The 27,543-nt window shown below is 44.8% G+C and overlaps 3 protein-coding genes across 17 annotated transcripts in view; 1 reads left to right on the plus strand and 2 right to left on the minus strand.

Annotated features, from left to right (window-relative positions):
• Stard9 (StAR related lipid transfer domain containing 9) overlaps positions 1–4,287 on the plus strand; it is a 135,322-nt gene extending 131,035 nt beyond the window's left edge. For 3 of the 5 annotated variants that reach the window (XM_046460746.2, XM_058584724.1, XM_046460749.2), the window contains 7 exons: positions 792–903; positions 1,091–1,200; positions 1,429–1,493; positions 1,683–1,885; positions 2,141–2,238; positions 2,402–2,560; positions 3,025–4,287. In XM_046460746.2, the coding sequence (XP_046316702.1) occupies positions 792–903; positions 1,091–1,200; positions 1,429–1,493; positions 1,683–1,885; positions 2,141–2,238; positions 2,402–2,560; positions 3,025–3,126 (849 nt within the window). In that variant the 3' untranslated portion in view covers positions 3,127–4,287. Of the gene's footprint in view, positions 1–508; positions 693–791; positions 904–1,090; positions 1,201–1,428; positions 1,494–1,682; positions 1,886–2,140; positions 2,239–2,401; positions 2,561–3,024 lie in introns of those variants that run through there. The other 2 variants (XM_046460747.2, XM_058584725.1) reach the window with 2 other exon arrangements.
• Positions 4,288–5,594: 1,307 nt separating this feature from the next.
• Positions 5,595–19,023, minus strand: Cdan1 (codanin 1). 5 transcript variants are annotated; one of them, XM_046460752.2, is made up of 28 exons: positions 18,921–19,023; positions 18,203–18,690; positions 17,778–17,984; positions 17,399–17,568; positions 17,173–17,277; positions 17,003–17,081; positions 16,491–16,611; positions 16,190–16,299; positions 15,645–15,734; positions 14,879–14,954; positions 14,082–14,287; positions 13,620–13,740; positions 13,341–13,487; positions 13,017–13,183; positions 12,588–12,675; positions 12,284–12,373; positions 12,055–12,109; positions 11,716–11,849; positions 11,532–11,635; positions 10,836–10,994; positions 10,430–10,493; positions 10,168–10,246; positions 9,847–9,995; positions 8,621–8,728; positions 8,434–8,497; positions 8,118–8,299; positions 7,125–7,232; positions 5,595–5,705 (listed from the first exon to the last, which is right to left on the minus strand). In XM_046460752.2, the coding sequence occupies exons 1-28, from the start codon at positions 19,008–19,010 to the stop codon at positions 5,670–5,672; spliced, it is 3,597 nt and encodes a 1,198-aa protein (XP_046316708.1). In that variant the 5' UTR covers positions 19,011–19,023; the 3' UTR covers positions 5,595–5,669. The 5 variants fall into 5 exon arrangements, with proteins under 5 accessions (XP_046316708.1, XP_046316707.1, XP_046316706.1 ...); XM_046460751.1 differs by lacking the exon at positions 5,595–5,705 and adding an exon at positions 5,745–6,461 and having other exon boundaries at positions 17,778–17,981; XM_046460750.1 differs by lacking the exon at positions 5,595–5,705 and adding an exon at positions 5,745–6,461.
• Positions 19,024–20,451: 1,428 nt separating this feature from the next.
• The window catches only part of Ttbk2 (tau tubulin kinase 2), a 156,720-nt gene continuing 149,628 nt past the window's right edge, over positions 20,452–27,543 (minus strand). For all 7 annotated transcript variants that reach the window (XM_046460773.2, XM_046460775.2, XM_046460776.2 and 4 more), the window contains one exon: positions 20,452–27,220. In XM_046460773.2, coding sequence (XP_046316729.1) covers positions 26,758–27,220 — 463 coding nt within the window. In that variant the 3' untranslated portion in view covers positions 20,452–26,757. The remainder of the gene's footprint in view (positions 27,221–27,543) is intronic.

The following is a 27,543-nucleotide window of genomic DNA, read 5'->3' on the forward strand; positions in this document are numbered from 1 at the left end:
ACAGGTGTGAGTCACCATGCCCAGCTGATAAATATCTCCACAGTATATCAACTAATATTCTCAAATGATAATATGTACTTACATATTATGTACTTACATACCTACAGTGCCTACCATACTTTGCTTAACAGTATTATCAAGGTTCTTTAGTCTTTACTAATATTATAGTATTTTAGTTATATAGTTCTATTCTTGTGTCTGACATTGTCAATTTTTTATGGTGACTAATTGTATCCTATGTTCATTTTTCTATTTGATTATTGGGCCTTTTAGTTTTTGTGGCCCTTCTGCATATTAAGAAAATATACATTTTTGTTATTTGAGCTGCCAGTTGTTTTTCCAGTTGTAAATTTGTTTTTCAAGATATTAATTATTGGACTGGGGGTGTAGCTCAGTGGTAGATTGGTTGCTTAGCATGTACGAGGTCCTTGGTTCAATCCTCTCACCATGTATTTATTTATTTATTTATTTATTTAGAGAGAGAATTTTTTTAATATTTATTTTTTAGTTTTCGGCGGACACAACATCTTTGTTTGTATGTGGTGCTGAGGATCGAACCCGGGCCACACACATGCCAGGCGAGTGCGCTACTGCTTGAGCCACATCCCCAGCCCCATCGCCATGTATTTATTATGTGCAAAAAATTTTGCCCTGTTTAGAAAGGCATTTACCCCCCTCTATGAATTTTTTAAGTTATATTTTTTATAATAATGTTATACTTCCCCACCCCCAATATATCATTGATCCATAAAGCATAAAGGATTTATTTTGGCATGACCTCTGTTCTTCAGGGGGACTCAAACTTGCCTGATTCCAGAGACACCTGGATAGGGGATGGGCAGGCCCATTCTGCAGTGAGGAACCTGTATCTGGCTGGATCTGTCTGGAAGAATTCAGCTCACTGTGAGTGGCAGGGAGGGTGGGGCATAGATATCTGCCTGGTTTGGGGACTTATTTATGCCTACTGTATCATAGGGAGTCACTGGCCAGAAACTGTCAGTCCAGTGTCCCTACCCCTGATAGGGAGCTGTTGCTGTCATGAGGCCCTGACATTTAGTGCTATCCCAGAACCTCCACCTCTTTATTGTAGGCTATAGAACCTCCTCAGGCAATTGCCGCTGTTTTCCATCCAGCCCATCCAGCTTCTCCTCTTCTTACCAGGATTTGGCCAAACACATGGTAGATACTTCCATGGCTGATGTGAGTATTTGCTCCCACTCTTCCCCATCACTGCTTTAGCCAGACCTCTGCTGGGTGGGGAGGAAGAGGAAAAGAGCTGGGCAAATGAGGGCCACCAAGGCTTGTAGACTTCTTCAGTGGTTTTCCATCTTGAAAAATGTATATTTATTAAACACTGATCAGAAAGTTGAACCTAGAGGCTGGGATATACTGTGCCTACTAATTTGTTTATGGCCGCTCTGTCCCCAGGTAATGGCTGCTTGTTCCAATAATCTATACAATCTCTTCAGCCGCCAGGCAACAGCTGGCTGGAAGTAAGTTTCTTTGCAGTGTTCTTGATCCTAACCCTGTTGTCCTGCTTGGCTTCTCTTCTCCTTCCCCTTCTCCACCCTGCCTTCCTGGAGTCTCTTAACCTGATTTCCTCCTTTGTATCTTAGGAACCCTCTTAAAAAAAAAAAAAAAACTCTTAATTCTTCCTCTTTCCAATCCTTGGTGTCCCTTAGCTATCAGGGTGAAGAGCAGGAGGTGCACCTTTACTATAAGGAGTTTTCTTCTACTCGGCATGGCTTCCTAGGGGCAGGTGTGGTGTCCCAGCCACTATCTCATGTATGGGCAGCTGTGAGTGACCCTACCCTGTGGCCCCTGTATCATAAGCCCATTCAGACAGCAAGGCTACATCAGCGGGTGAACAAGAGCATCAGCCTAGGTGAGTCCAAGGGAGGGAGGCTCCCATGGGGCCTGGTTTCTGGTGTGTCCCATGATCTCTGGCCAGGGGACAGAGGCAGAGGGTTGGAGGCAGCCTTGTTGAGAGACCAGATACTCAGCCTACTTCCAGATTGTTTATTCAAGATTTCATTGGATGTCAAGTCATAGGATGAAGGGGAGGTTCCTAGGCTAAAGAAGACTTGGGACTAGATCTGTCAATGGGCCTCCTGACTCTGCTTTACCTCCACCCCTCCAGTGTACTTGGTGTGCGATACCACCGTGTGTGCACTGAAGCAACCACGGGATTTCTGTTGTGTCTGTGTGGAAGCCAAAGAGGTGCCTGCCTTGCTTGTGGTAATCTATGGGAATTGGTTTCTCTGGTGGGGATGAGGGCAAATTGCGGCTGGGTCTAGGACATGGGTGGCTTCAAGGCAAGCCCAGTGTTGACTTCTACTATACTAATTACACTTGAGCCTGTTCCTGTTTTTTCCTCATTACATAACATCTCTGTCTGCAGGGGCACCTGTCTATCATGGCAGTTCAGTCTGTGTATGACACATCCATGCCAAGACCCAACAGAAAAATGGTCCGAGGGGAGATACTGCCCAGTGCCTGGATCCTGCAGCCTGTCACCATGGAAGGGAAAGAAATTACCAGAGTCATTTACTTGGCCCAGGTGATATAGAGCTAGTAGCCAGTCTTGTAACATATGGGACCTCTCTGTCTAGCTGTGTTCTAAAAATATGTGGCCAGGAACTTCTTGGGTTCAAAGTAAAGGAGTCAGTGGAGAATCAGAGAGGAAGGAATGAGTGTTATCAGCTGAAGTTGCTAGTACCAGAGATCTAGTAGTAACCTACATCTTGTGGTTGTCCCCAGGGTCCTTAGAAGACATATCATTGCAAGGTAAAAGCAGCAGCCTCAGCAGAGCAAAATCATTGTTCATAGATAGAGTTCAAGTCCAAATGGGAGTGGAACTGAACCAATCAGTGGGAGGTGAAGAGCAGAGCCCAGGGGTCTTAGACACCAAGCCAGTGGAGTCTGGGGTGAATCTCCCATCACCTCATCCCAGGTGCTTGGGGCTAGAGTGGCCCTGGCACCTCCAGCTGTTTGTACCTTCATCTCTTCCCTTTCTGCTTTCAGGTAGAACTGGGTGCACCAGGCTTCCCGCCTCATCTCCTGAGCTCCTTCATTAAGCAGCAACCACTGGTTGTGGCCAGGCTAGCTTCCTTCCTTGGTAGTTAGCACCACACCAGTGAGATGGTGCTGCTGAGATGCAGGCCCAGGATGCTCCAGAAATGCTGTGGCTGCTCCTCCTTAACTGTTAGCAACCTGAGATGAGAAGAAGCTGAGGCTACCTGTAGTGGCAGACTACACAGATAGCACTAGCCCAGGGTTGCCAGGAAAGCCCTGTCAGTACTCAAGTCACCTCTGCAGAACAAGAAGCCTGAGCTCCTGGCCCTCGCTGTCCAGAGAGAATGAAGCTCAACTCACCCTTTGGATTTCTCACCTTTATTTCTCATTTCTGGGACTATGACACAGGCCTCTCAAGGACCAGAGTTGGGCATAATCAGCAGAGCTGGGGAACTGCAGTGCTTTGGCAAGATGCCTTCTTAGTTCAGCCCAGCCCTCAGGCTGATGGGAAGGCAAGCAGCCACTGGCCAAGACTCCACTCTGGAGCTGCTTCCAGTGTTCAGCTCCACCGTGTAGAATATCACAAAGGACCAGAACAGAAAAAAGGCTTAAAAAATCAGCTGCACAAATCAGAACACAGACTCAGAATCTTTTCTCCAAATACTATTCATTTTTGCTTTCCCCCCCCTCCCTTTCCTAGGAGAGGATATTTGGGTCTTTGCAGCAGTCAGGAGTGTTAAGCACTGCTGCTTCAGAGCACTTCAGGGCTCAGGAAGATGGGAGAGCAGCGTAGACACAGGCTGGACAGATTTCAGGTTGGGATGTGGGCCTTGGCCCTTTGAGGACTGGTGGTGGGTGGGGGTAGCCAGATGATTGCTACTGACAAGGCAAGAGGGATTTCAATGAGATTAAAAAATGACCTCTGAAGAAGGATAAATGAACTGGAAGAGAAGGTAAGCGGTTTGTCAGGAGGAAACTTGATTGCAGACCTTACCTTCCCTTACCCGGAGGTGAGTCCCTTGAGCTACTGCTCTGGCCCTACCAATTCTAGGATGGATGAAGGGTGGATTCAGTTTTCTTGTAACTTAGCCTGGCTGAATTTGAGCTCTGAAGATTCTGTATGTTTACCTAGAGGTGACAGGGATGGGAGAAATTCCCATTTAATTTTCTTGCCCCAAATCTTTGGTAAAAGAGGATAATTGTATGGGGATTGAGATGTGGTTAAAAGGGTAAATTTCTGTATAGTGCAGCAAAGAGTTGCTTTTCTGAAAATGTTTGTAGGGTTTCCTTTTTCTCTTACCTCAGATTAAGTTATATTGTTTTTATAATATGCTTTTAAGCTTATTTTTCAGTGATTTTTTAACAGCTTATATATGTAGGACCCTAATTTATGTATTCTTCCCCTCTTCCTAAAATTGTTGACCAAAAAAAAGGTCAGAACATCTGTAAATTAAAAGTCCCACGTGAGGGCGCTGGGGTTGTGGCTCAGCAATAGAGCACGCACCTAGCACATGAAGGGTGCTGGGTTCAACTCAGCACCACATAAAAATCAAATAAAGGTATTGTGTCCAACTACAACAAAATATTTTAAAAATTTTAAAAAAAAGTCCCATGTGGAGCCAGGAACCAGTAACACACCTATAATCCCAGCAGTTTGGGAGGCTGAGGCAGAAGGATTGCAATGCCAGCCTCAGCAACTTAGTGAGACCATCTTTAAAAATAAAAATAAATCCCATGTGGGAGGCATGGTTCAGTGGTATGCTCTGTGCCTAGTGTGGATGAAGTGTCCTGAGTTTGATCTCCAGTACCAAAAATCAAAATCACTTTTTCAAATTCCCAAGCATTCAGAATAGACTTCCCATGGCTTGGGAGGCTAAGGCAAGGCTCTAAAGCAACTTAGTGAGATCCTGTCTCAAAAAAGGGCTGGGGATGCAGCTCAGTGGTTAAGTGACCTTGGGTTTACTCCCTGGTACTGATCTAAAAAAATATATATATATATTGGATTTACAGGATCAAAAAAAAGAAGAGATTAGGAAAGAAGGTTCAGATAAAGAAACTTTAAAGTAGTGAATGGGATAAGCCTGATGGGGAGGGAAAGGCATGGACTGATAAACAATATTGGGGAGAAGTAGGACTGAGAAACACTCCTATTTTTCAATGTTGATTTGTACATGGGGCTCCCTCTAGCCCAGAGAATCTTACCCTTTCTTGGGTTTGAGACCTTTCTGATAGCTACAAATTTTTCCCCTAAGAAACGTTGGAAAGCCACTTAGCAAAAGCTAAATCCCCTCTCCTTCCCCCAGCAGAGCCTGGGTGTTACTTCCCAGGAATTAACTTAATGCATATTATCAAAGTTTATAATTATCAAGACCACATCTCTTATAAAATGAACTTTTATAATTATAAAAGTTTATAATTATATTAGGCTGCTCGTGCTCTGAGACATTCTGAGCCAAATCAGACACTATAGCCCTAACAAAACAACATCGCAAAAGCTGCCTCACCATGTGGTGCAACGGAACATCTTGTGAATGGAACCTGCACAATGCCCTAAATGTCTAAACTTTCCTCCCATAATTGAGAGGGAGTTGCACAGGAGATGATTACAGCATTTCAGGGGTGTGAGATGATCTTGCTGCTTGAATATGCAGGTGTTACTTACAGGTCATAACTCCCAACTCAAGGCCCACCTGCCAAAGGGGAAAAACAGGCAAGAACAGTCATCAAACCTTTGTTAAAACAGTTTATTCTTTTTTGCTTCCCTGTGCATGTCCCCGAACAGACCAAGTCTGAAGTGTCACTACCTGCACAGGGGTGAAGTCCAGGGTGATGCCAGGTTTCAGTTGGGCAAGTCCTACCTAATCTGTTGTGCATATTTAACATGGCAGTCCAGGTTTTAACTTAACAAGTTAGGCAGAAGTCATTCAACTCTGTCATGATTTCTCAGAACCACAAAGTTTTGAGAGATCTGAGATAGCAGCAAGTGAGGTCTGAATCCTGTATTGACCAGCCCACACTCTTCATTTCATTTCGCATCCATGTGGCAAATGTCAGCTCTTCAGCTCCTGGGTTAGAGTCTCAGCTTTTCCACCTTCATGCTGAATTAGTGGCTGTTTCTTCCTCTAGGATTCGGGTGGCAAGCCTGCAGTCTGTGGGATGCCCAGTAACCACATACTTCTCACCTGAGCAGGAAATCTGATCACAGACCCAGCTACTCCTACCCTAGCAAGGGTTGCCAAGGGCTCTTGGGGCTCCACCTGAGGCACAGGCAGGATTCCAGGGTTCTGGTGAGACGCCCAAAACAGGGCCACTTCCCAGCCCTAGCTTTGGGCCAGCACTGTCCCCCTATTTGGCTGTACCAGTTCACAAGTTCTCCGCTGAGGTTCTGGCATGTGGGGCTCAGCTAGAAACAGGTTAAACAGTGTTGCTAGTTCTTCAGAAAAGTCCTGCAGTACGTAGAAAGGTGCGAGAAAAGGCAGACATGGAATTCTGGACACATCCACCCTTCTAAAGATCAGTCTCTAGCTAATTGGTGAGTAGACAACAACCTGGCGCACAGCTGATGTTTCGTCTTGAAATTATTAGTTCTGTTTTTTTTGGGGGGGGGTGCGGTGGGAGTACCAGGGATTGAATTCATTGAGCCACATTCCAAGCCCTGTTTTATATTTTAGTTAGAGGCAGGGGCTTAGTGCTTTGCTTTTTACTGAGGCTGGCTTTGAACTCACGATCCTCCCGCTTCAGCCTCTCAGGCCATTGGGATTACAGGAGTATGCCACCATTATTTTAAGGATGAAAAAAACTAATTTGTGCCAAGTCACAAAAACATTAACTAGTAACTGAGTCCAGGTTATTCTGATGATAAAGACCTATATATACTGTACCATCCTGCTTTCCACCTGCCTGCCTTCCCTCACAAGCGCCTCATACATCGGCCACTCAGATCTGAAGAAGGTCAACTATAACAGCTACTCCTCAATTATAGGGTTGTCCTGAAGACACTTTACAGATATCCACTTAGCTTTGGTTCCATCACTTTGCCCCATTTCAGGATAAATGGTATATAGGACACCTGATATCTTTATTTAAAGCAAGGGATGAGGACTTCTTACCCCAGGCCACTGGACCTCATGAAGGCTGCCTAGGCAGGCTTCTATCTCCATCCGTCCCATCAGACCTTTCTCTACCAGCTCCCGAAGTAAGAACAGCAGCAGGTCCCACTGCAAAACACACCATGGGGAAGCTCAGCATTTCGAGGACTGTATAGTTACCCTGATTAGTACAAACTGAAATCTAAAGGGCAGAGCTGCTGAGAAATGGAGGCTCAAGACAAGCATAGGGAGTCCCATTTCAACATGGAATAGGAATAAAGGAAACAAATTCACTCCACAAACTTTATCCTAAAGAATTAAAGTCAGCATACTATAGCAATACATGCACATTTATAGCATCACAATAGCCAAACTATGGAGCCAGCCTGTATGATCATCAATGAATGAATAGATAAATATAATGTGATACACAGACAGTGGTGTCTATTCAACCATAAAAAGGTTGCAGGAAAATGGATGGAACTTGAGAACGTTATATCAAGTGCTATAAGCCAAACTCAGAAAAGTCAAGGGTTGTATTTTTTCTCATATGTGGAAGCTAGAGAGGGAAAAGAAAAGTTGGTGGGGTAGGAAAATCCCATGAAAATCAAAGAGATCAGTAAAGGGACCAGGGGGAAGGAAAGAGGAAATACAGGGGAATGATATCGGCCAAATTAAATTGTTACATTGTATGAATATGGAAGAGTGATTCCCACCATTCTGTAAACTATAATGCACCAATAAAAAATATGCAAGAAAAGGAAAGGAAAAAACAGATCCCTAATACTATCAAAATAAGACTACAGAAGACTAAGAAGCTTTCCTTTTCTCACCAGGCCTAATCCCAGAAACTCGGGATTAGGCAGGAGGACTGTAAGTTGGAGGCCAGCCTTAGCAATTTAGCTAGACCCTGTCTCAAAAGGACTGGGGATATAGCTAAAGCAGCCATGGGTTCAATCTTCAGAAAAAAAAAAAAAAAAAAAAAAGCTTTCCTACCTGCTACTTCTGACTCACCTCCCTTGGCCGAGTATCTGCCAGAAGCCCCACATTTCTTGGGCTCAGTAGCAGCTGTAGTGGAACTGGACCTTGGAAGTCATCTTTCCACAGGGAAAGCAGCATGTGCAGAAGCCTTCGAGCCTGCCCTCGCTCCAGCCTGTGCTGTGGTGGAGGCCCTAGGACAGGGATCTGGTCTGCAACTATGGGACATGATGGAAGCCAAATTTTTTAAAAATAGAGGCATAAAAGAGATATGTCTAATCCTGCTTATACCCAACCTTGATTTTGAGGGAATATAGCAAGGGAGAAGGGGTTTGACAGAAAGGAACCATACCCAGGAGGGAAGCTAACTCCACAGAGCACTTTGCCAGATGCTGCTCAGCAGGTGGGCACAGGAACTAAGAGAAAAAGGGAGACATGAACGTCATCCTTACTGCTGTGAAGACTATCCCTGGGACAGTGTGGCTCTACTTATAAGGCAACAGAAGACCATTCTTCATGTAGCACATGACATGTCTCACCTGACGGCACCGTAGTGTCTGGCCCATCTGGCCTAGGAGCTGCTCCAGATGCTCTGGGGAAACACCCTCATCAGGGTCTCGGGGCCCAGCAGCCAGAGAGAGCACATCCTGCAGAGAACAGGATAAGACCTCATACCAGGCCAGGACTAGGCTGCCAGAGAATTTGGATTGGGGTGGGGACCAGCCAGTAGAGTGAGTCAGAAGGAAAAGGAAAATCTGGTCCTGGGGGTGAAGCATCTGGACCAAGAGATCCCTGGAGCTGGGGTTCAGATAGGACAATACAGCTAGGAGAAGCAACCATGTGGGAAACCCAAGAGGAAACAGATGAAGCAGATAAGCCAAAGGACAATGGGCTACCACAGAGCTTAAGAGAGATTTTTCAACATGGGTCAAAATTAACCAACTCCTAGGGGGCATCTTACAGTGTTTTGGGAAACTGTCCCATGAGATACACAGTCTGAATGTTTTCTAACCCTCATGCTTCCATTTTCTCAGGCAGTGAGGTTTCAATACAAAAATCTGCCTACTGATAAACAGTATTTAGTGGTCATATGTCTTTTCCTCTCTCCCCTACATACTCTCCATTGTAAGTCACTTTTGTTCTTTGTCCTTATTCCACATCTTTATTCCTTGACCAAGGCCAGATAGTAAATACATTAGGTTTGCAAGTCATAAGATCTCTGTTCTAACTACTATGCCATTTTAACACAAAAGCAACATGGACATTTGGTAAACAAATGGCTATAGCTGTGTTCCAATAAAACTTTATTTGCAAAAGTAAGTGGCAAGCACAGTTGGGCCCATTTTGCTGACCCCTACTCTAAAAAGTCTCTGAATTTTTCAAATCAAGTTAGGAGTACAGTTTATTCTTATTGCCTGTAACTAAACAAGCATTATGTCCCACGTAGAAGAACAGTACTGAATTGATACCCATAGCCATTTACCAGCTGCTCCCACTACAACCTGTATAATATAAATTTAGTTTTAGATTTTCCTTCTTGCCCTTTTGGGTGATTCAGGTACTAAAGTCAGTAACATTAGGAAAACCATTTGATTCAGCTCTGCTCTACCTAATCCTATTCAGTAATGAAAGAAATAGAAACTAGACAGGTAACACACAAAGCTTCTATACAGAAATCCTGGAGCTGATGTGAGAAAGGAAAGAAACCAGCAACAGAGCAAGGAGAAGGAATGGGGAAGCCAAAGGGAGTAGGGTAGCTGTGTACTTTTATCTCGGAGATGAGGTGGGAGGGGAGGGGAGCGTGGTGCTCACAGGCGCGGGAGCAGCCCCTCCGCTCCCCCCGGGCAGCCGGTTCAGGACCCTGGGCTCGAAGTGTGCGACTCACAGCCGCTTTCACCTCCCTCCTAATCAGTGCTACAGGGCAGAAGGAGAACAGAAACAGGGTTACAGGAGTGCCCACCCAAGCTCACCATGCCAACCCATGTCCTTCACAGTTTCCAGATGGCTCTGAGTCTCATCTCCCCAAACTGCCCTGCCAATCCACCTTTCTAAATCTGATTCAGTCCCCCACTTTCCCGGACCTAACCTGTAATGTTGGCTGACAGCCAGGCACAGGCTTTTTCTGTTGCAAGCCCCACAGCTATGTTCTCTGCACTGCTTAGTACCTGTGACAGAAGAACTATAGAGTCAGGACAGAGAAGGGTTGGGTGCAATGATGGATACCAGAGTTCAGGACTAACTCCCCACCTTATAGCAGCTGCATACACAGCTACAGGTATGTACTCTTTCATGCATACACACACAAACACAACCACTGGTCTGCTAGCTCAGGCCTTATTCCTACGTACAGCTGCTGGGGTCTCCTCTGGAAGCAGTGCCCGCACAGCCCCAGGGCTCTTCCTTTGGCAGAACCTGAAAGAGTTCAGTGAAATCTATATATTTTAGCCTGAGGACACCCCAAATGCTCCAAACCCCGGACATGGGAGTCTCTACCTCAGACCCCTACCCTGCCCCAGATGCTGGAGGAAGGAAAAAGCCATTAGTCCTACAGCATTACATGCTCTCTCAATTCAACATTTGGACTTTGTGCCCAAAGATATGAACCTATAGAGAAGGGTAAAAAAGAACAGAAAATGGGGTGGAGAATAGAATAAAGGTTATGAGTGTGAAAGAGTAGAGAGAGAACAGAAAAACAAAAGCTAAGATAGGAGAGTAGAGGAGATGAAAGGGTCCAAATAGATTGGCATTTCTTACTCCCGCCCCTGGCTCAATGCTTGGGTCCCATGGGGACACAGCTGGGAACACAAGATCTCCAACAACTGGGCTGGATCTCCCCCTTTCTGTCCCTGTGTCACCCGCTGCTCCTGAAGAAGTGACTCTGCCTGGTGCACCAGATCTGCCACCAGCGTCGCCCTGCAGCAGTGACAGAGGGGTTTGGGGTAGTTGGAAGGGATGAGTTGGAAAGGGGCTGCAAATTCAAGGAAATTTGGTCAGAACTACCTTCAAGGAATATTAGCAATTTCAGCCTTCCCTTTCCACCCACCCCACAGTTGACTTTCCTCAGTTTGACAAAAAGCCATTAAAAGAGACCAGACCTGGTGGCCTATAATTCCAAAGACTCAGGAGACTGAGGCAGAAAGATTGCAAATTCAAGGATAGCCTGGGCAACTTAATGATACCCTTTCTCAAAATAAAAATAGAAAGGGCTGGGGATATAGCTCAGTTGTAGAGCCCCTGGGTTCAATCCCCAGTTACTACCACCACCACCACCACCACAACAAAAAAGTTGAAAGGAGGCTGGGGTGTACTCAGTGGTAGAGCACTTCCTTAGTGTGCACAAGGCCCGGGGTTGGATCCCCAGCAACACACGTGTGTGAGCACAAAAGAAAAAAAGGGAGTTAAGAGGGCAAATGGAAAGAGATTGAGAATAGGACCCTCACCCACTCTTACTTGATGTGTTTGACACAGTTTGAGCCAATTCTCTCTGCCACAAACTCCACAGTCCTGCGTAGGGAAGGTGGCTGGTTGTGGAAAAAGGCCTGGGCAAGCTGTGCCTGCGAAGGAAGGAGCAGCCTCATGAGGGATTCCTTCTGCCTCCCCACATTGGCACTCTCTGCCCTATCCCTATTCTTACCTGCAGCCCCTGGCTGGTCTGAGGAGCCTGGGCTCCCAGGCCAGTAGTGGTAGTGGGGGTGATTTTCCTCACGAAGCCCCCACTCCGTCCACTACTGCCTGAAACCCATGAAGCGAGCAGTTTCCGGAGCTCTCCTGCATCAGGAAAGTCTAAAGTATTAGTTTCAGAGTCCTCCTCACCCCCTAAGAATGCAAGACTATAAGTACTTGTGGGATAAAGATATGGCACCTGGAGAGCCTCATGAAAGATCAAGGTATTGGGGAATCAGACCAATGGGGTATCTGATAGGTACTCATGAAAGGACAGGCCAAGGACTGTTAAGGGGGATGGGATGCTCACCGATGTAGGGGCAGCAGATGTAGAGCAGCTGCTGATCCACCACAGGCACACTGTCCTGGGGGAGAAGAGGCCAGGGCTGGGAGGGCAGGCGAGCAGGTTTCCTTTCCTCCCCAGCATGCTCAGGGGTAGGACCGTCAGGAGATGTGTAAGGGTTGAACAACTACCACAGTCTGTCTTCTGCTGGGCCCTCCCAGACAGACCACATCTCTGGCTACACCCCAACACTCACCAAGCCATGCTCTGAAGCTGCTGTGTCCACCTCTAATGCATCCACTTGACCCTCTTCCAGAAAGAATAGATCCTCAGGGAATGTGGGAATCTGACAAGAGAGCAAGGCAGCCAAAGCTCCACCCAGCACTTCTGAGACTCACCACACCTCTGACCTCACCAGGCCCAAGAGGCAGCAGGGCCAAGTGGTGGTCCTCTGAAGAACCTTCATCTTTTGGCCCCTACCTTGGTCACACTCTAGTGCTCTTGTCCCCATCTCTACCACAGTAGTCACCATACCTCATCTGGACCCTCACTCTGCCCACCTGGAAGAGCCAGCCCAGGACAGCAAGCAGGAGCAGCTTGTTTAGGAAACACATCTCCCCTTCATTGTCCTGAGATAAGACCAAGCTCCTAAAAGGTAAATGGAGGGTGTGAACAGAATTCATGCAAAGGATGGAATGGAGTAATGGAAAGCTATCACTGGGAAAGTGGTTCTCAAAAGCAGACATAAAACGGACTACATAGGCAACCAGGGTTGCCTTGGCAGCCCCTGCTATATGTATTCTCTCTTGGCTGGGCCATAGGAGAAAGGTAAACAATTGTCTAGTCTGTCTCTGTCAGTCAACCTCTGCCCTTCCTCCGAGGCTCAGCTATGGAACCACACATGAAGTTCACTATTTGATCCTCTTTATAAATAGGACTGAGCAATGTTCACACTTTCTTTTCTTGAGCCTTAGCCTTGCTTTACTCACCGATGTACATGCAGCAGGAGAGTAAAGATGCTCCGGTAATAGTCCAGCAAAGGGACAATGTGATCAGCAAAGGAAAGGAACTCCACCAGCCAGGGCACAGTGAGCACTGCCCGGCGGGCCCTCAGCCCCTGCTGCAGCAGAGCTCGAACATCCAGGACAGGAGGAACCTGGGAGAGCCAGGCTCAGTCAGTGATTGGCCCCTAGAAGGGGCTGGATGATGCCCTCTACCTGCCAGGTTTCCAGAATAGCCAAGGAAACCAGTCAACCTCTGTGCCTTTCTGGACCTCCCAGCTCCCTCCTTACCAGGTTCTCCCAATCATTCACCTGGCTCCTGAGGACCAGAATGGAGTCTTGAAGCTCACGGGTTGGGGGTGGTTCAGGGCCCCGGTATGGCAAGAAAGCCACAAAGCCCAGAAACTTAGCCAAAAGTCTGAGGCTAAGAAGCACCACAGCAAATTGCCTCCGTTCACCCTGCAAGGCACCAAGGGAAGTAAAAGGTCCTAAGTATAAGCCTCCTAGAACAATTATAAATCTGTTCTCTTTGCACTTACCCCTTCCCTCGTAAGTCAGACCCTGTTTATTTCCCTTGTCCTGCTTTCTAACCTGCCAGTCTACATCTGACTCTCCATCTTCATCACCAGGCTCATGTTGAGGCAGGGCAAGGCCATTAAGTTCCCGTATCTTCAAGCTCAGACTATCCATAAGATGTTGATTAAACTGGAAGCTGAAGTGGGGGGGTTGGGAAGCACACACAAAAAAAAGAAAGCCGAAGAAAAGAAAAAAAAGTACTAGAGGTGTAGGAAGAACTAGAATTGAGAGTATGTACCCCATACAAAAAAAGATCTACATGATAGATGGTGAGGCTGAGAAACAATGAAATTACCTACATGGGTGAAAGAATGAGAAATGAAATGAAGTAAGAAAGTGTGAGCTGAACGGAGCCAGAGATCACTTACTTCTACCCTGTTATTTATTCCAGGCAGAGGAGAGAGAGTGATTTGCCCTTCTGGGAAGCCAAACCTCTCCCACCCTGAACCTGCCTTTGCAAGACACAGGGGAACTTACCTGCTGGCACTTAGGATGAAGTCCCTGAAGAAGCCTTGACAGCCAGGAAAGGTGGGGGGTGGACAGGGCCCCCCACTGCTCTGAGGAGCCACAAGTCGTTCCTGTAGTCGCCGCAGCCGCCCCAGCTTGTCAGCTCCTAGCATACTCAACACATCTGGGGCCTCACCCAAGACAGTGCCCCCAGCACCACCAGGGCTCTGACACATCTGGGGTGATGGAAAGGAAGGAAATTGAAAGCAAGTAAGTGAAAAGGACTGATCAAAATAAGCACAAAGTAATGAACATTTATGAAATGCCAACTCCATGTTAGGCACTTTGGACAGTTTTTGAGGGAGGAATTATATTCCTCTTCTAAAGGTGAAGAAACTGAAATTGCAAGTGTAACCATGTGCCTAGAATTGCTGGAGTTAGGATTTGAAAAGACCTGACTACTAAGCTCAGCTTTCTACCACAGCACCAAACAAGAAAAAGGAGGTAACATTTGAGGCCCACCTGGGCAACTTAGTGAGACCCTATTTCAAGATAAAAAATAAAAGGGCTGGGGACATAGCTAAGTGGTAGAGCAGTCCTGGGTTCAATCCCCAGAACCACACACACACACAGAATGTAATAGATCAGGGAAGGGCAAAAGGTGCAGGGCACATCAGAGAGCATTCTGTTTTTTTTCTCTGCCACCTGAGTTTAACTGCCACTTAAGGGCCTACTTGGCTATCCACACTGTCCAGGGTGCCATCCTTTACTTGGCTGCTTACAATACCCGCAGTTTGCTGTAGATTAATTTCTTGACAAGCTATTACCTGGAGAAGTTGTTTTTGGAAAAGCCGTACAAAGTGGCTATGGCTGCAGGCTGCAGACAGTTGACCCATCATGGCTCTGAGGAACAAGAAGCAGGTGTAGAGTGTGTGGGAAGGAGGTAAGACAGACAAAGATCTGAGCAAGCAAGCCAATCCTCAGGCTTTTCAGCTGTTTACCAGGGACTTGAACAGACCTTTTCCAGAGCTGGCCTGCATAGGGGCATGGGAGAAGGTAAAGGACACCCCTCAGCACCAAGATCCCTCAAAGCTAAAGATACACTTAACCAAACAAGAAATGCCACCTCTTAAATCTTCAGGCCACACTAAGTGCCAGTGTACTTCAAGACCAATGTGGACTACAGGTATGTGGACTATATACCTTGACCACTTCAAGGTATGTGGTTAGAAAATACTCTTTCTGCAGCCTAGTCATCTATCTATGCAAAATTATCAGACATGCCCAAATTAGAGGCGGAAGTCTAGCCAATGACTTGGTCCAAAATTCAAGCAACCTTGATTAAGAGCTTTGCACTTTCCCATTTGCCATTATAGAATAAGTAAGTGCAAGGCACTTCTGAGTGGAAGCAGCTGGAAAGAAATCCCTTTTGAGTAGAGGCAGAGTTGTCAATAACTAGAGACTAAGGAGGAGAAAAGAATATATAGCTTTGGGCTGGAAGGAGTGGTGGAAAGCTTTCTTCCAGTCAGCTTACCAAGCATCACTGAGATGCCATCAGAAGCAAGAAAAAGGGACCAGCATTTGAGTACCCACCTGATCCTACTGCCCAAGCCCTTCTCAAAATCCCAGCCGGGCTCCTCGTGGCGATCTTCCCACTCTCGAAGAACCTCATAGAACACATCTCTGACAGACACACAAGAATACCCGATCAGCTGCAGCACAGCCATCTCTAACTCATTTCCAGTGAAGTATTCCCTAGGTTGGAAGACTGAGGACAGCCCTGTCCACAGTCCTTCCTTAAGCTCCAAAGTTCTTTATGTGATGGTAATGTTACAGACCCAGCAGCAGCACTCATTGGCCTTACATACATCCATGAGCAGTGAAAGTGAATCCTGGCATACTCCTGTCTGAGTAGTTTATACACCTGTGAGAGGGCTGTCAAACTCAAGGGTTCAAGTCCATGAGAACGAAACAGAATGAAACAACTGGCCCTCATGATGGCTGTTAATTAGAGCCTGGGGGTACTGACCTACTACTTGTTAGTGCCAGACTCCTATTTTCTATGAAAACAAGACAGCTGCCTATTACAGAGAAAATGTTGCCTTATTCCTTCCCTCAATATTCCCTTTCCATTTCACCTCTGTTTTTTAAAAGTATGAAAGGCTCGGTCACTGGAGAAGTTGGCACGATTGTCAGTTTCTGGCTGAAAGGAGACAGCTTGAGCCGAGGGTGGCATCGCCAGAGAGACCTAAAATATGGCAGAGACATCAGAAACTTTATAAAGCCTGTGGAAGTCATGCTCAGAAGACTTTACTCCCTTATTGTTACCCAGAATTAGCTCATATGACAATTAAGTGTCATGAGCAGATTGCCTGAATTCATGAAAGCTAGGAATGGTCAGGTCCAGGTTAGTAGTCCTCTAAGCTGGGGTCACACTACCTTGGCAACACTGCCCTCGTAAGCAGCTCGAAGTCGGCCTTGAAGAGCTGGTGAGAAGCACAGTAGTCGTTCATTCTCAGTCAGCAGCTTTAAGGTCCCTTTGTCCAAGGAGGAAAGAACCCTACAGGAAGAAGTGCACAAATAACTGAGACTGAGACACAGACTGCAAATAGGAAGCAGGCACCCTATTAAAGTGTATTGGGAGCATGGAGCAGGTGTGTAAAGTCCAGAAATGTACAGTAGGGTTACGGGTCAAAGACCAAGACAACAGAGGCAAAGGGCAAGGAAATTAGACCTTTCAGAGCAGAGATCAAGAGAGCAGGCCAGGAATATTAGCCATAAATCCAAAGGTCAGCTGTTGAGTATATTAGATTCTTTTAGGGGAGACAAACTCAACCTTGACACAAAATTATAGTTAGGATAAGGTCCAGGACCACTGTACCTGTTAAGTACAAGTATATAACCCAAGGGGTCAGAGAATCAGACAAACAATTAAAATAAAAGAAACTCACTGAAATTGGTGCTCTAAAACCTGCACTGCAAAGAACACACAATCATGGATGCTCTGGAATAGTGGGCTTTCCAGGGAATCTAGAAAGATAGTAACAAACTGTTAATTAAGGGCTATCCCATCTGTAGACTCCATTTCTAGAATATGAGGTATCTCACTGATGTAGAGCACCTTGACTCAGTTCAAGGTCACTGTTCTTGGCAGCCACCATCCTTCGGGCAGTAAGGAGCTGAAAGACGAAGAAAAGCTCCAAGAAGAGGTTTGGGACCAGGTTCTCTGGATATAAAAAGAAATCCCTTAGTACTGGAACCATTCGGAGCCAAGGCTCAGTTTTACATGGCTTATGCTGCAGTTCTACAAGTATCTCCATTGTAGCTCCCCTTGCTAGCTCTCTCACCAGCAATGCACGAGGAGTAGACAAGGGCTACCAGCTCCAGGCGCTGGGGGGAAGACACTCTGGCAGGGTCAGCAGGTTCTGCAGTGAGGCTTCCAGTCCGGCTGGGGAGGGAAGTTCCCAATTCTGGGGTGGGAGAGGCAGGGGTAGGTGACTGCTGCAGCTGTTTAGAGCTATGGGGATAGAGAGATCTCATGAGCAGTTAGCCTGGCTTTCCATACACATTCTCTCTCTCTCTCACACACACTCCCTCCAGAGAAGACATTGACCAGCCCAGGAAACAAACCCAGAGTTCCCACGGGGGAAATCAATTTCACGGAAAAGCCCTGCAGGTCCCCCACAAGGGAGGAAGCTGACATCCCAGGGAGCGGCAAGGCCATACCGCTCCTTCCTGAGCATCTCCCGCTCCTCTCGCAGACTTCTGCACCCTGGGGGAAGGCCAAGGCCCCAAGGGCTAGTGTCCAGGGTTGAGGGTTGGGAACTGGGGACACAGCTGATTGGGGGTGAGGTGAAGCAGATCTTGGGCTTGGAGAGTGACCGCTCTTCGCTCACCGGAGTTGGGTTGATCCTGCGTGAAGGCTTCGTCCTGCTGAGAGTAGCCATAGGTTTTCCTCAAATTTCTATCTTCAAATAACGCCCACCCCCCACAGCTGGGCCTCTTGCAAAAAAACAAACAAAAAAATCCCCTCACTATTATAGTTACCTCGCTCCCAACCTTCCAACCCTTCCCGAGCTCAGCTCTGATTTACAAACTTCCCTAGCAGAGGCTTCAGACCACCCATCTCCTCTGTTAGGGCTGGTTCTCACCCTGCAGGGCCGGGGGGAACCGAGCCTACGGGAGGGAACTCCTCCAGGTTGCTGAGGTTTGGTGGATCAGAGAGCGTGAGGCTGGGGGTACTGGGGCTACCAGAGCCCTTAAGCCTCCGGCCTCCGGGCCAGGACAGGCTCTCCCCGCGGACCCCCTCCTCTGGGACCCCGGGGGCACGGCCTCCTCTCTCCCGGGCAGGCCCCGGACCCCGCCTCCTGCCCCCGCGGCGGGTCAGAGGGGCCTCAGCGGCGGTGCTCGGGGGCTCAGTCGTAGGAAAGAGCTGGCTGCGCGCCCCGCGGCCACCCCGCGGCTGGCCCCCCGGCCTCCCTGGCAAGGCTGCTGAGGCTCCTGGAGCCTTGGCTGGGGTTGGGGGGCCCTGCGGGAGGACGCGGCTACTCTGCTCCCTCAGGAAGTTGAGCAGGAACGGTACGAATTCCTTCCGTAGGGGCCGGAGTGAGTTCAGCACGGCCGCCTCCCCCGGGGTCTCCTGTGGAAGAAGCAGAGGTCGAGGGGAGAGAGGATCAGCTGCCAGCCCAGGTCCGGGGCAGCTGGGGCCGCAGGGCGCGCCTAGGGTGGGCGGCCCGGGCAGCGGCGCCCGGTCCGAGTGCACTCGGCCCGGGCTGGCAGCTAGGCATCTTAGAGGAAGGGATTGGAGAGGCAGTATCTCCCGCGGGAAGCCGATTCTGGTCAGCCCTGGGGGCGTGTCGGTGCTGTTACCTCCGAACTCTGGGTGCTGCGCGCGATCCACCGCACGGCAGCTGCGACCGACACCTCCTCTCGCAGAAGAGACTCCAAAACGGCCGCCATCCCGGTCGGGGCGCTCTGGGGCAACTGCGCAGGCGCCGGCGCGCCACGGGCGGCCTGGGAGGGGCGGGGCCGGCGGCCGGGAGCGACCGTTGGGCGGCAGGGCGCGGCGGGTGGGTCTTGTTCAGGCCTGCGGTCAAGGAGTCGCTGGGGCCGCTGTGCTTGCCAACAGGCTGCACAGCCCAGGAGGGCCCCTACCTTGACTACGCCGGCCCGAGGGGGCGACTCGCCGGGACTCGAGTTAGGATGGGCTGCCGCGAGGTAGACGCAACTCTCGGGAGACCAAGGGCGCGGGAGAGCGGCCGGCTGTAAAGGTGAACAATTCTAAAACAGCAACCAGCCCACGCCTTCTGCCATAAGCACATTTCCGAGAGTTAGGGTTTTTTCAGGTTTACCATCCAAAAAGTAGTTATGAAGTTTTAATCTAACTTCTCATTTTGACCTCGTTTTTCTCAAAGGCTGACTTTTCACCCATTGGCCAAGCTTTGCAATGTTCTCCATTAACTGATTATTTAGGAGAGAATTCTTCCTGAAAGATCAATAAATGGTCTCTAGGGATCTCTAGGGAACTGCTTTACACAGTGCTACTCAAGATTAATATTTCAACTACTTTCCAGTTGAGATGCCCATAGGCATATTCACGATTAGCTTCTGGGAGAGCAAGGTGTGTGAGGGTATATTTGTTTTTATGCGTTACGAGGTGGGGGTGGGGGGCAATGAACCCAGGGCTTTGCACTCAGCAGGCACCATGCAGTACCACTTAACTGCACTCCTTGCCCTTATTTTGAAAAATCTGATACTGGGCATTTTTGATGTTGCTCCTCAGTGAGGAATTTAAGAGAATCTAGGCTGAAAAATGTGGAAGGCAGTTAATATTCCACGTCCTGCGGAGGGAGCCTGAAGCCAGGACCCTGTGAATGCCTCCTGGGTTCCTTGGTTCAAAGGAAGATTACAACAGGAACCCAGAGGGTGGCGGAAGCCTGAATCCCTCTAGTGGTACCAGAGGTGTTTCCTATGGAGGAGGAAAAAATATCTTCAGCCAGAGAGAATAATGCACTGAAAGGAAGCTTCTGACAGTTTTGTTGCACAGGAACCATCTCATATTTCTGAACCTGGTTTTCATCTGCAGAGACACTGAACACCTAGTTTCTATTCTTTCAGCCCAGGGCTTCATTTTCCTAGGTCACTTCCGGTCACTGTTTTCTGGAGTACTGCATTTTCAGTAACACTTTTTGCTCCCAGTTAATTTTTTTTTAACATTTATTTATTTTTATGTGGTGCTGAGGATCGAACCCAGGACCTCGCACATGCTAGGCAAGTGCTCTACCTCTGAGCCACAACCCCAGCCCCCAGTTAATCTTGTAATTGCTAATGCATTCAAAGTTTTATTAAATTAGAAAAATATTTCCCACTTTTGAAATCAAAACCATCACACAAAGAGAACTAGAGTTTGCATGCGGAATGAATATTTTATTACTAGATTATAAAAATAAAATACAAAATAATTTTAAAACAGAACTTAAAACACTGTACAAAGCTTTAATATGATACAAATGATAAAATTAAATAAATTACATTTTTTATGTACAGATGGCCTATACAAAAGCACTCCATGTTTCTGCCAATATTCTGTCCTTGGTTGCCTGAGCAAAAACGCATAAAGGGAGCTGCTTGGAGGGGAATGGGACTATGCAGTACCTTTGGCGATATTTCTCATCTCTGATCCCATGAAGAGAAGAGAGGTACAGGAAAGTGGAATTATTTGTCATCTATTTTAACTCACTGGTCTTGTTTAACGAGAGAATTCTGGTTTGTGGTTAAATCTGATTTAATAGCTGCCAATAGCTCATAACTTTCAAGATGTATATCTAATTCAAAACTGGATGCCCCCTCCCCTTTCCTAAAAGCTGGGAACTTGTAATAAATGGCCAAATAAAATAGGTGCTATTTTAGGAAGGAAATCAGAGGAGCTTTAGGAACTGCATCAGGGAAAAGTGAAGAAGTTCAAGCCTGGGTCATCTGACCTGTTCTCTTTCCTCAGTCCACCCAATTTCAAATCCCTAAGTGGCCCAGTGCTATATTCCTTTATCTGGCTCAAAGCATTTTACCTTAGCGAACTAATTCACTATGTTGTGCATAGTTGAAAATTGTTTTGGAAAGTCTCAAAGCTTTCCCTTTTCTGGGAAACCCCCACAAATAATCACAGCCAAGCTCTGGCTGCCTTGTTACCTCTTGTAGGTGAATGAAGAACACCCAGACAGAGTCCAGTGAAGTGCTATGAATTAATTTTTTAGAGATTTAAACTATATAAGAGGAAAAAAGCATCATATGGGAAGGGTAGTCTATATAAAAACTTGATTTACTCAATGTTTTTAAATAGGTGAGTGAACATTTACATACAAAATATGAAACAACATTAAACTACTAAAAGGAGGTAAATTTCCTAACTGTTTTAGTGTAAAAGTATGTCATCAGCAAATCTGTAGTGCCAGGGGCTCAAAGTCGGCCTCACATATCCTGTTCTCAACCCAGAACCCTTGGCCCAAGTCTGGAACACATAGTTAGCATTACCAGTGTACACACTGTGCCCACACTGTTACTTCCAAGTAAAGAGGAGGCAGTAACCTGTTAAGTTACACAGGGCAATGAAAGGAAGGGCTTCACCTCTGTTACATGCCTGCTAAGTATAAGGAAATATTCAAATTGTTACTGAAAAAATGTTACTTTGTTGCTATTTAGTGTTTTTGAGATTATATGGAACCTAAAGTGATCCTGATCTTTTCACATTAATTTTCTGATCTAAATTTGCTCAAGGAAAATAAATAAAACATCAAGCTTACATATTTTTAAAGTAGAAGTAGACAATCACAACCAAATGTCTTGATAAGCCATATCCAGCTGGGAATTTCTTAAAGATTAAGGTGTGCAGCATCCAGATTCTCCTCTAAGTGGATAGGAATCCTTGTCCAATGTCTTGGGAATTCTCCCTATATAACTCCTGTTATATAGCAATGCTGGCAACAAATTCTGAAGGCTCCAGTGACTCCGCAATTTCTCATGACTGCAAGAAATTGCCAAAATATAGAAAATATCCAATAATATGACACATCCACAAAGTACACACTCAAGGGTTTTTTGTTTTGTTTTTGGTGAGGGCAGAGAAGCGGGATGTCCTGACAACCACCTGGTTTGCCAGGCACTATACATCTCCCACATGGTCTGAGGACTGGAACTCCTTCTCTAAGAGTCTAAACCAGCATCAGTGGTTACTGAATTGGGGTATATACTGACATAGAGGGAAAACCATAGTAATTACATGCCCTAATCCTATAATACTTTGTGTCAAATCATAGACAAGTAGCTATTTTGCTAATATACTATCTGTAGAACCAAACTCAACAAAGTTAAACAGTGCAGTTGATGTCAACCATTCTATCTTCTTAATAACAGATGCTAAACCATCTCTCCCCATAAGCAAAGTCCAAAAACATGGGTGGTAAAATGTACAAAAACAGAAATGGGAAGATTTTAAGAGTGAATGCCAACAATTCCAAAACACATGAACATGACATGACAGAGAGATTCTTTAAGACATACCATGTTTTGATAAGATATAAAGGAATGAAAGAAGTTCTTAAAATATGAAAAATTTTGATCTCCAAGACTAAATCTAGATTATCTACAAATAAATATATTTTCAAACAGCCAAAGTAAGATGCATTTTTTTCCAAAGCTGCTAAAATTCTGAATTCTGGATCCAGTTTCTCCTTTCACCAATTCCTAATGTTAGGTTAGGAACATAAAACTGTCTGCTTTTGGGAAAAAGGCATCTGTTTTTAATTCAAAGCTACTGGGTACAGAAAAACTATAGTTTAAACTATCTGAGTTTGGGTTTGTAAAACATGCACCAATGTACAACTTTTCCCTTGTAAAGCGGATGCAACTATAAAACATTAGCTTAGGAATCTGTAATCTGGAAGGAGTCTCGGGTGTCTACCAAAGAACCTCAAGTTCCCATAGCAGCTAGGAATCAGACGAGAGATACTGCACATCTAGAACACTGAGTCAGTAAGCAGTGGCTTAGTATGCTAAAGCAAATAATATTGGGTCTCAATTACCATTTTGCTACTTATTTAGGACTGGATTAACTTGGCAACTATTATTAAAGACATCCACTCCAAAATATGCAACTTAAAAAGCAGTAAATGTATCTGTGCCACTGTCAGCAAGGCCAGCTTGCATACCAGAATTGAGAATGAGAGTGTCTGCCTGCTGAAGGCCTAATATTCAAAGTTGACTTATAATTTATGTCATAATGTTAAATTTGATATCCAGTTTTCCTTCTTTGTTCACTATCCATTAAAGTTAAATGTCTTTAAGCTGATAATATTACTAGGTGGGATTTTAGTATTTTAACTAATTCATAAACCCTGGAGATCTGGCAGCATAACTGAGAAAGAATACTACCTGAAGGCATTGGGCTGGTGCTATTCCTATCTTCTGTTCCACCCAAGTAATCCCAGAGACTAGACAAGGGAAGGCAAGGTCAAAAGTGTGGCTAGGTAACCAGCCATTCTGTTGTGATAGGAGAAACCAGGAGGTACTTGATTTTCAAAAGGTAATTCAAACTTCTGCCCAATAATACTTTTAATACAGTTTGGTTTGACTTTTTAGTTAATGGCCACATTCATCTTAAGTAAACTATCCAAACTGGTTTAAAATTACTTGGAATAAAATAAAATAACTTGGATGATCTATAACTGTAATCTGAAATATGCCACCACTTAAAAACCCAAAAATAAAGGGGGAAAAACCCCCAAAACCAAACAAAAACATTGTTCTTTGTATAATACTTTAAAATAAAATAAAAACAAAAATTCTTGTGCCAAAAGTGCTTGCTCAGGGCTGTCAACTTCTATTTTTAGCCTAACATACATCTAACATCTAAGAGTACAAACAAGGCTTTTAAAAACCGTTAAGTAAATCTCTATTAGAACATAAGATTAGTCTATTTCTTTTGAAAGTATCAGAGCAGAAACATCTTTGGTTAACTCTTCTACATGCAAAGTTAAATATTCTTACCCAATAAGGCTGTTATCTCTGAATCTTGATGAGATTGTTAATGCCACATAGAAAAAAAAGAAGCAACCCAGTGTAAAGATTGGTAGAAAAATGGAAGGAACCAAGAAAAAAAAACATACTGTTATCATGTTGCCATCACCATCATTTTTGACTGCCAGCATAGAAACGCCAACAATAACACAGACCCACACACCAGAGTTGTACCCTCATCAGCTTTTCCAATGGGTACTATTAACACATTTCTGACTAGAGGGGTCAGTATTTAAATTTGTCTACCTTGAGCATAATTTATAGCTAATTCAATAGAATAAAAGATAATTTCCTAATTATCCCCCATCCCATTCTCACTCCCACCCAAAAAAGTAATGTGAAAAAAAGAAAGCAGGATGGCAAGTATTTGGAAATGTTTTAAAAATCAAATTATAATCAGACCCATGATTATAATCCCAGTCTATCTACTCTAATGATAAGGACAGAACTATGTGATTAACATAACAAATCTTTGAGTATTACAAGCATGTCCCAGTAATTTTTCCCCTATTAAAATCTTTTTCAAAAACAATTAAATAAGCTATCTTGGCTTGTTAAAGACCACCAACCCTTGCATTACACACAGGGAAGGCAAGAAAAATCTAAGGTGTCACATGCCAAGAACATATTTTCAGAAAATGAAGTTAGACAAGGCCCAAGTGTACATGAGGCACACAATACAAAAGAAATTTCACCATCTGTGATCTTGAAATTACAAATGGAGAATGAGAAAGAATGACTTTTTATAAGCATATCTCTCTATATATTTATAAATATTTATATAATTTACCATGAAGACATGCAAGTAGTGTTATAGCAACTATTATACAATATAATACAGAAAGATCAGTCTTCCAATATTACAGCTGCTTTAGATAAACAGCAAATTGTCTTATCTACTGCATTCCTCTGTAGTGCTTGAAACTGGAGAGAAATTAAGATTCCATACTATGCTACATTTCTTATGGGAGACCTTATATGCCTCAATATAGTGTTTTGAGTTTGTAATGTTAAAAAGCTCAACACAGATAAAGAGAACAAGACAGGTTCAGTGCAGCTTCAGGGCAACTTTGATGCAGCATTAGAATGTGTTCACTTGGTAAGGAGATAACATTTATTTTTTTGTTTCTTTCCCAATTCAACCTATTAGGTTTGGCAGCAAACACAAGGTCAAAGAGAAAACTCACAGATATTTGCTAGAAGGCAAATTTCAACAGCAAACAGAACAAATTACCTGACCTTAATAAGTACTTTTCAACACAAAACACCTACAGAGTATAAAAGAGCCCATTAAAAAGTCTAGTATACTTTAATTTTGCTTGATTCCTATTAGCAGAGGAGATAAGAACAAATATGATCCTCCTTAGTTTCATAAATTGAGATTACATGGGAATCAGGCCAAGAAGCCCAACTATTGAACTAAAAAACACAGAAGCAGGTAATAAAACAATGAAAGAAAAATACTTAGCCTAATCTTATTTCCCCAAATATTCATTCCTTATTAGCTAAATGTATAAAATATAAAATTTAAAGATTATAAGCCTCCATAACACACCAAATGTTTTTGTTTTTCTTTCTAAATGCATAAAGTCACATTCCAAAGCATTGTGCTTCCCTAATATCATCTTGGAGGTTGATATTAGAAAGAGCTGGTACCTAGAAGACCTAAGGAAGCCTACTAACTTCACTCAGTTTTCCTTCCACAAGCAGAACACTTAACAGATTGAAAGGGGTTCTTCCATCTTCAAAGATGTTACCTCACTCTCTTTCCCTCTATCCCTAAAAACTAAAGCTTGTAAAGTAAGTAGCTTTAGTCAGATTTTTGTTTCCTATACCTAAGTTTCTCAGTTATTTTTCATAATAAAAATGTACTGGGTTAAAGAACTGTTGCTCCAAAGAAAAATATTATTAGTGCACTAAAAAAAAAAAATGGGAATTGTGAAATTCTCAGCATGTGCTGTTAAATGCCTATTAGAATGTATTGTTAAAAGAAGACAGATTGGATTCAGTGGGAAACACCGACTTGAAAAGATGTGAAATCCAGGAAGGGTGCTAGGAATGAAGCAAAGGGGTACATTCTCAATACACTAGATAAACACACAAGCCAAATATAAAGAGTACTGGCTCCCTGGCAATAAGCTTCTTTATATATATATATACACACACACACACACACACACACACACACACACATATACAAATACTCTAATATGTGAGCAATGATTTCAAGGTTCAGAAGATTTGAATGAAAATATCAAACATTTTTGCTATATAATTTTTTGAGTAGAGGTTTTAAAAATTAAATGAAATTCCTTAAAAGTAAAATTCCTTTCTATCTTCTACCCTCAACTCTTGTTTCAAAGTCAGCTAAAAGTTGTGAAAGCTCATTTAATGAGTTTCTGCCCCTTGGATTTTGCTGGATGCCCCTTCCTATGCAAAAGGCATTGTTCCCAATCTGCTTGCTACCTGCTTTAGGTAAATCCTTATTATACATTTATGTCTTCTTATAAATAATTGATCATGTTACTTTCTTTTCCAAAAGATCAACACTGATTTTTTAAATAGACAGTACAGAGACACACATGCATCAGGTTTAGGAGGAAGATCTCACACCTTTCCCAGACAGGCAGCCCAGCTCCTATCTGCTGAGTTTACTGGCTGGCTTACTCTTCCCTGGAGGGGTTTTAGTGATGGCTGTGTGGTGGTAGAGGCTGCCAGATCCTTTTGGGCCATTCTTGCTGGGTTTGCAATGTTCCTGCTGGCAGGACCTTCTGGAAGAGGATGATCCTGAGTGGCTGGGAGGTGACTTGCTTCTCCCCAGGTGTGGGGATGAACTCCTCTGGTCATGATGGGGCCTCCCAGCCCTAGATGGTGAGGAACTAGACGTGCGAGGCAAGGAGCTGCTTCGAGGAGAGGCACTGGGACTCCTTCGAGGGACAACTGGACTCTTGGGTGGTGTTTTTGGATTGTGAGGAGATCCTGGGGTCTTGCACTGAGTAGTGCTCCGGGGTTTCTGAGATCCATTTTGAAGAATTTGGGCCAGCCGGGAGAAGAGGTCTGAGTCTGAGTTACTACTCCCTAGAACTCTGTATCTTCGTAGCCTTAAAAGAACAAAGAAACATTTTCATTTTAATTCATTCCAAGTATACCTAAAAGTTACAATGTCCCAAATCATAATGTCTACCATGTGCGTCAAAATCAGAAAATACACTAACAGAACAAAAAGTTACTCTTTCACATACTAGAGATGTGACCCTTAGACCAATGCTTTTCTCTTCTGGCTTTTAGTAGGAATACTATTTCATAGTGTCACTGAGAAGTACTGGAAGAGACTACCTTTTAATTAAATCCTTAGCATTGAAAATACCTTCCTAAGCATGATATAAAAAAAGAAGTCATTTAAAAAATTCATTTCATAAATACT

This window comes from Marmota monax, unplaced genomic scaffold (genome assembly GCF_021218885.2).
Source record: "Marmota monax isolate L192 unplaced genomic scaffold, Marmota_monax_Labrador192_F-V1.1 WCK01_AAM20220418_F8-fsc00001, whole genome shotgun sequence".
Taxonomy (NCBI): domain Eukaryota; kingdom Metazoa; phylum Chordata; class Mammalia; order Rodentia; family Sciuridae; genus Marmota; species Marmota monax.

What these genes read in the sequence shown, in the direction of transcription:
- Cdan1 (XM_046460750.1), bottom strand. Translation starts at nt 19,010, where the DNA reads ATGGCGGCCGTTTTGGAGTCTCTTCTGCGAGAGGAGGTGTCGGTCGCA. An exon ending in CTACTCCTCGTGCATTGCTG is followed by an intron (nt 17,278 to 17,398) that starts GTGAGAGAGCTA and finishes TTTTATATCCAG; the next exon opens with AGAACCTGGTCCCAAACCTC. An exon ending in CTCCTGCTGCATGTACATCG is followed by an intron (nt 12,676 to 13,016) that starts GTGAGTAAAGCA and finishes TTTACCTTTTAG; the next exon opens with GAGCTTGGTCTTATCTCAGG.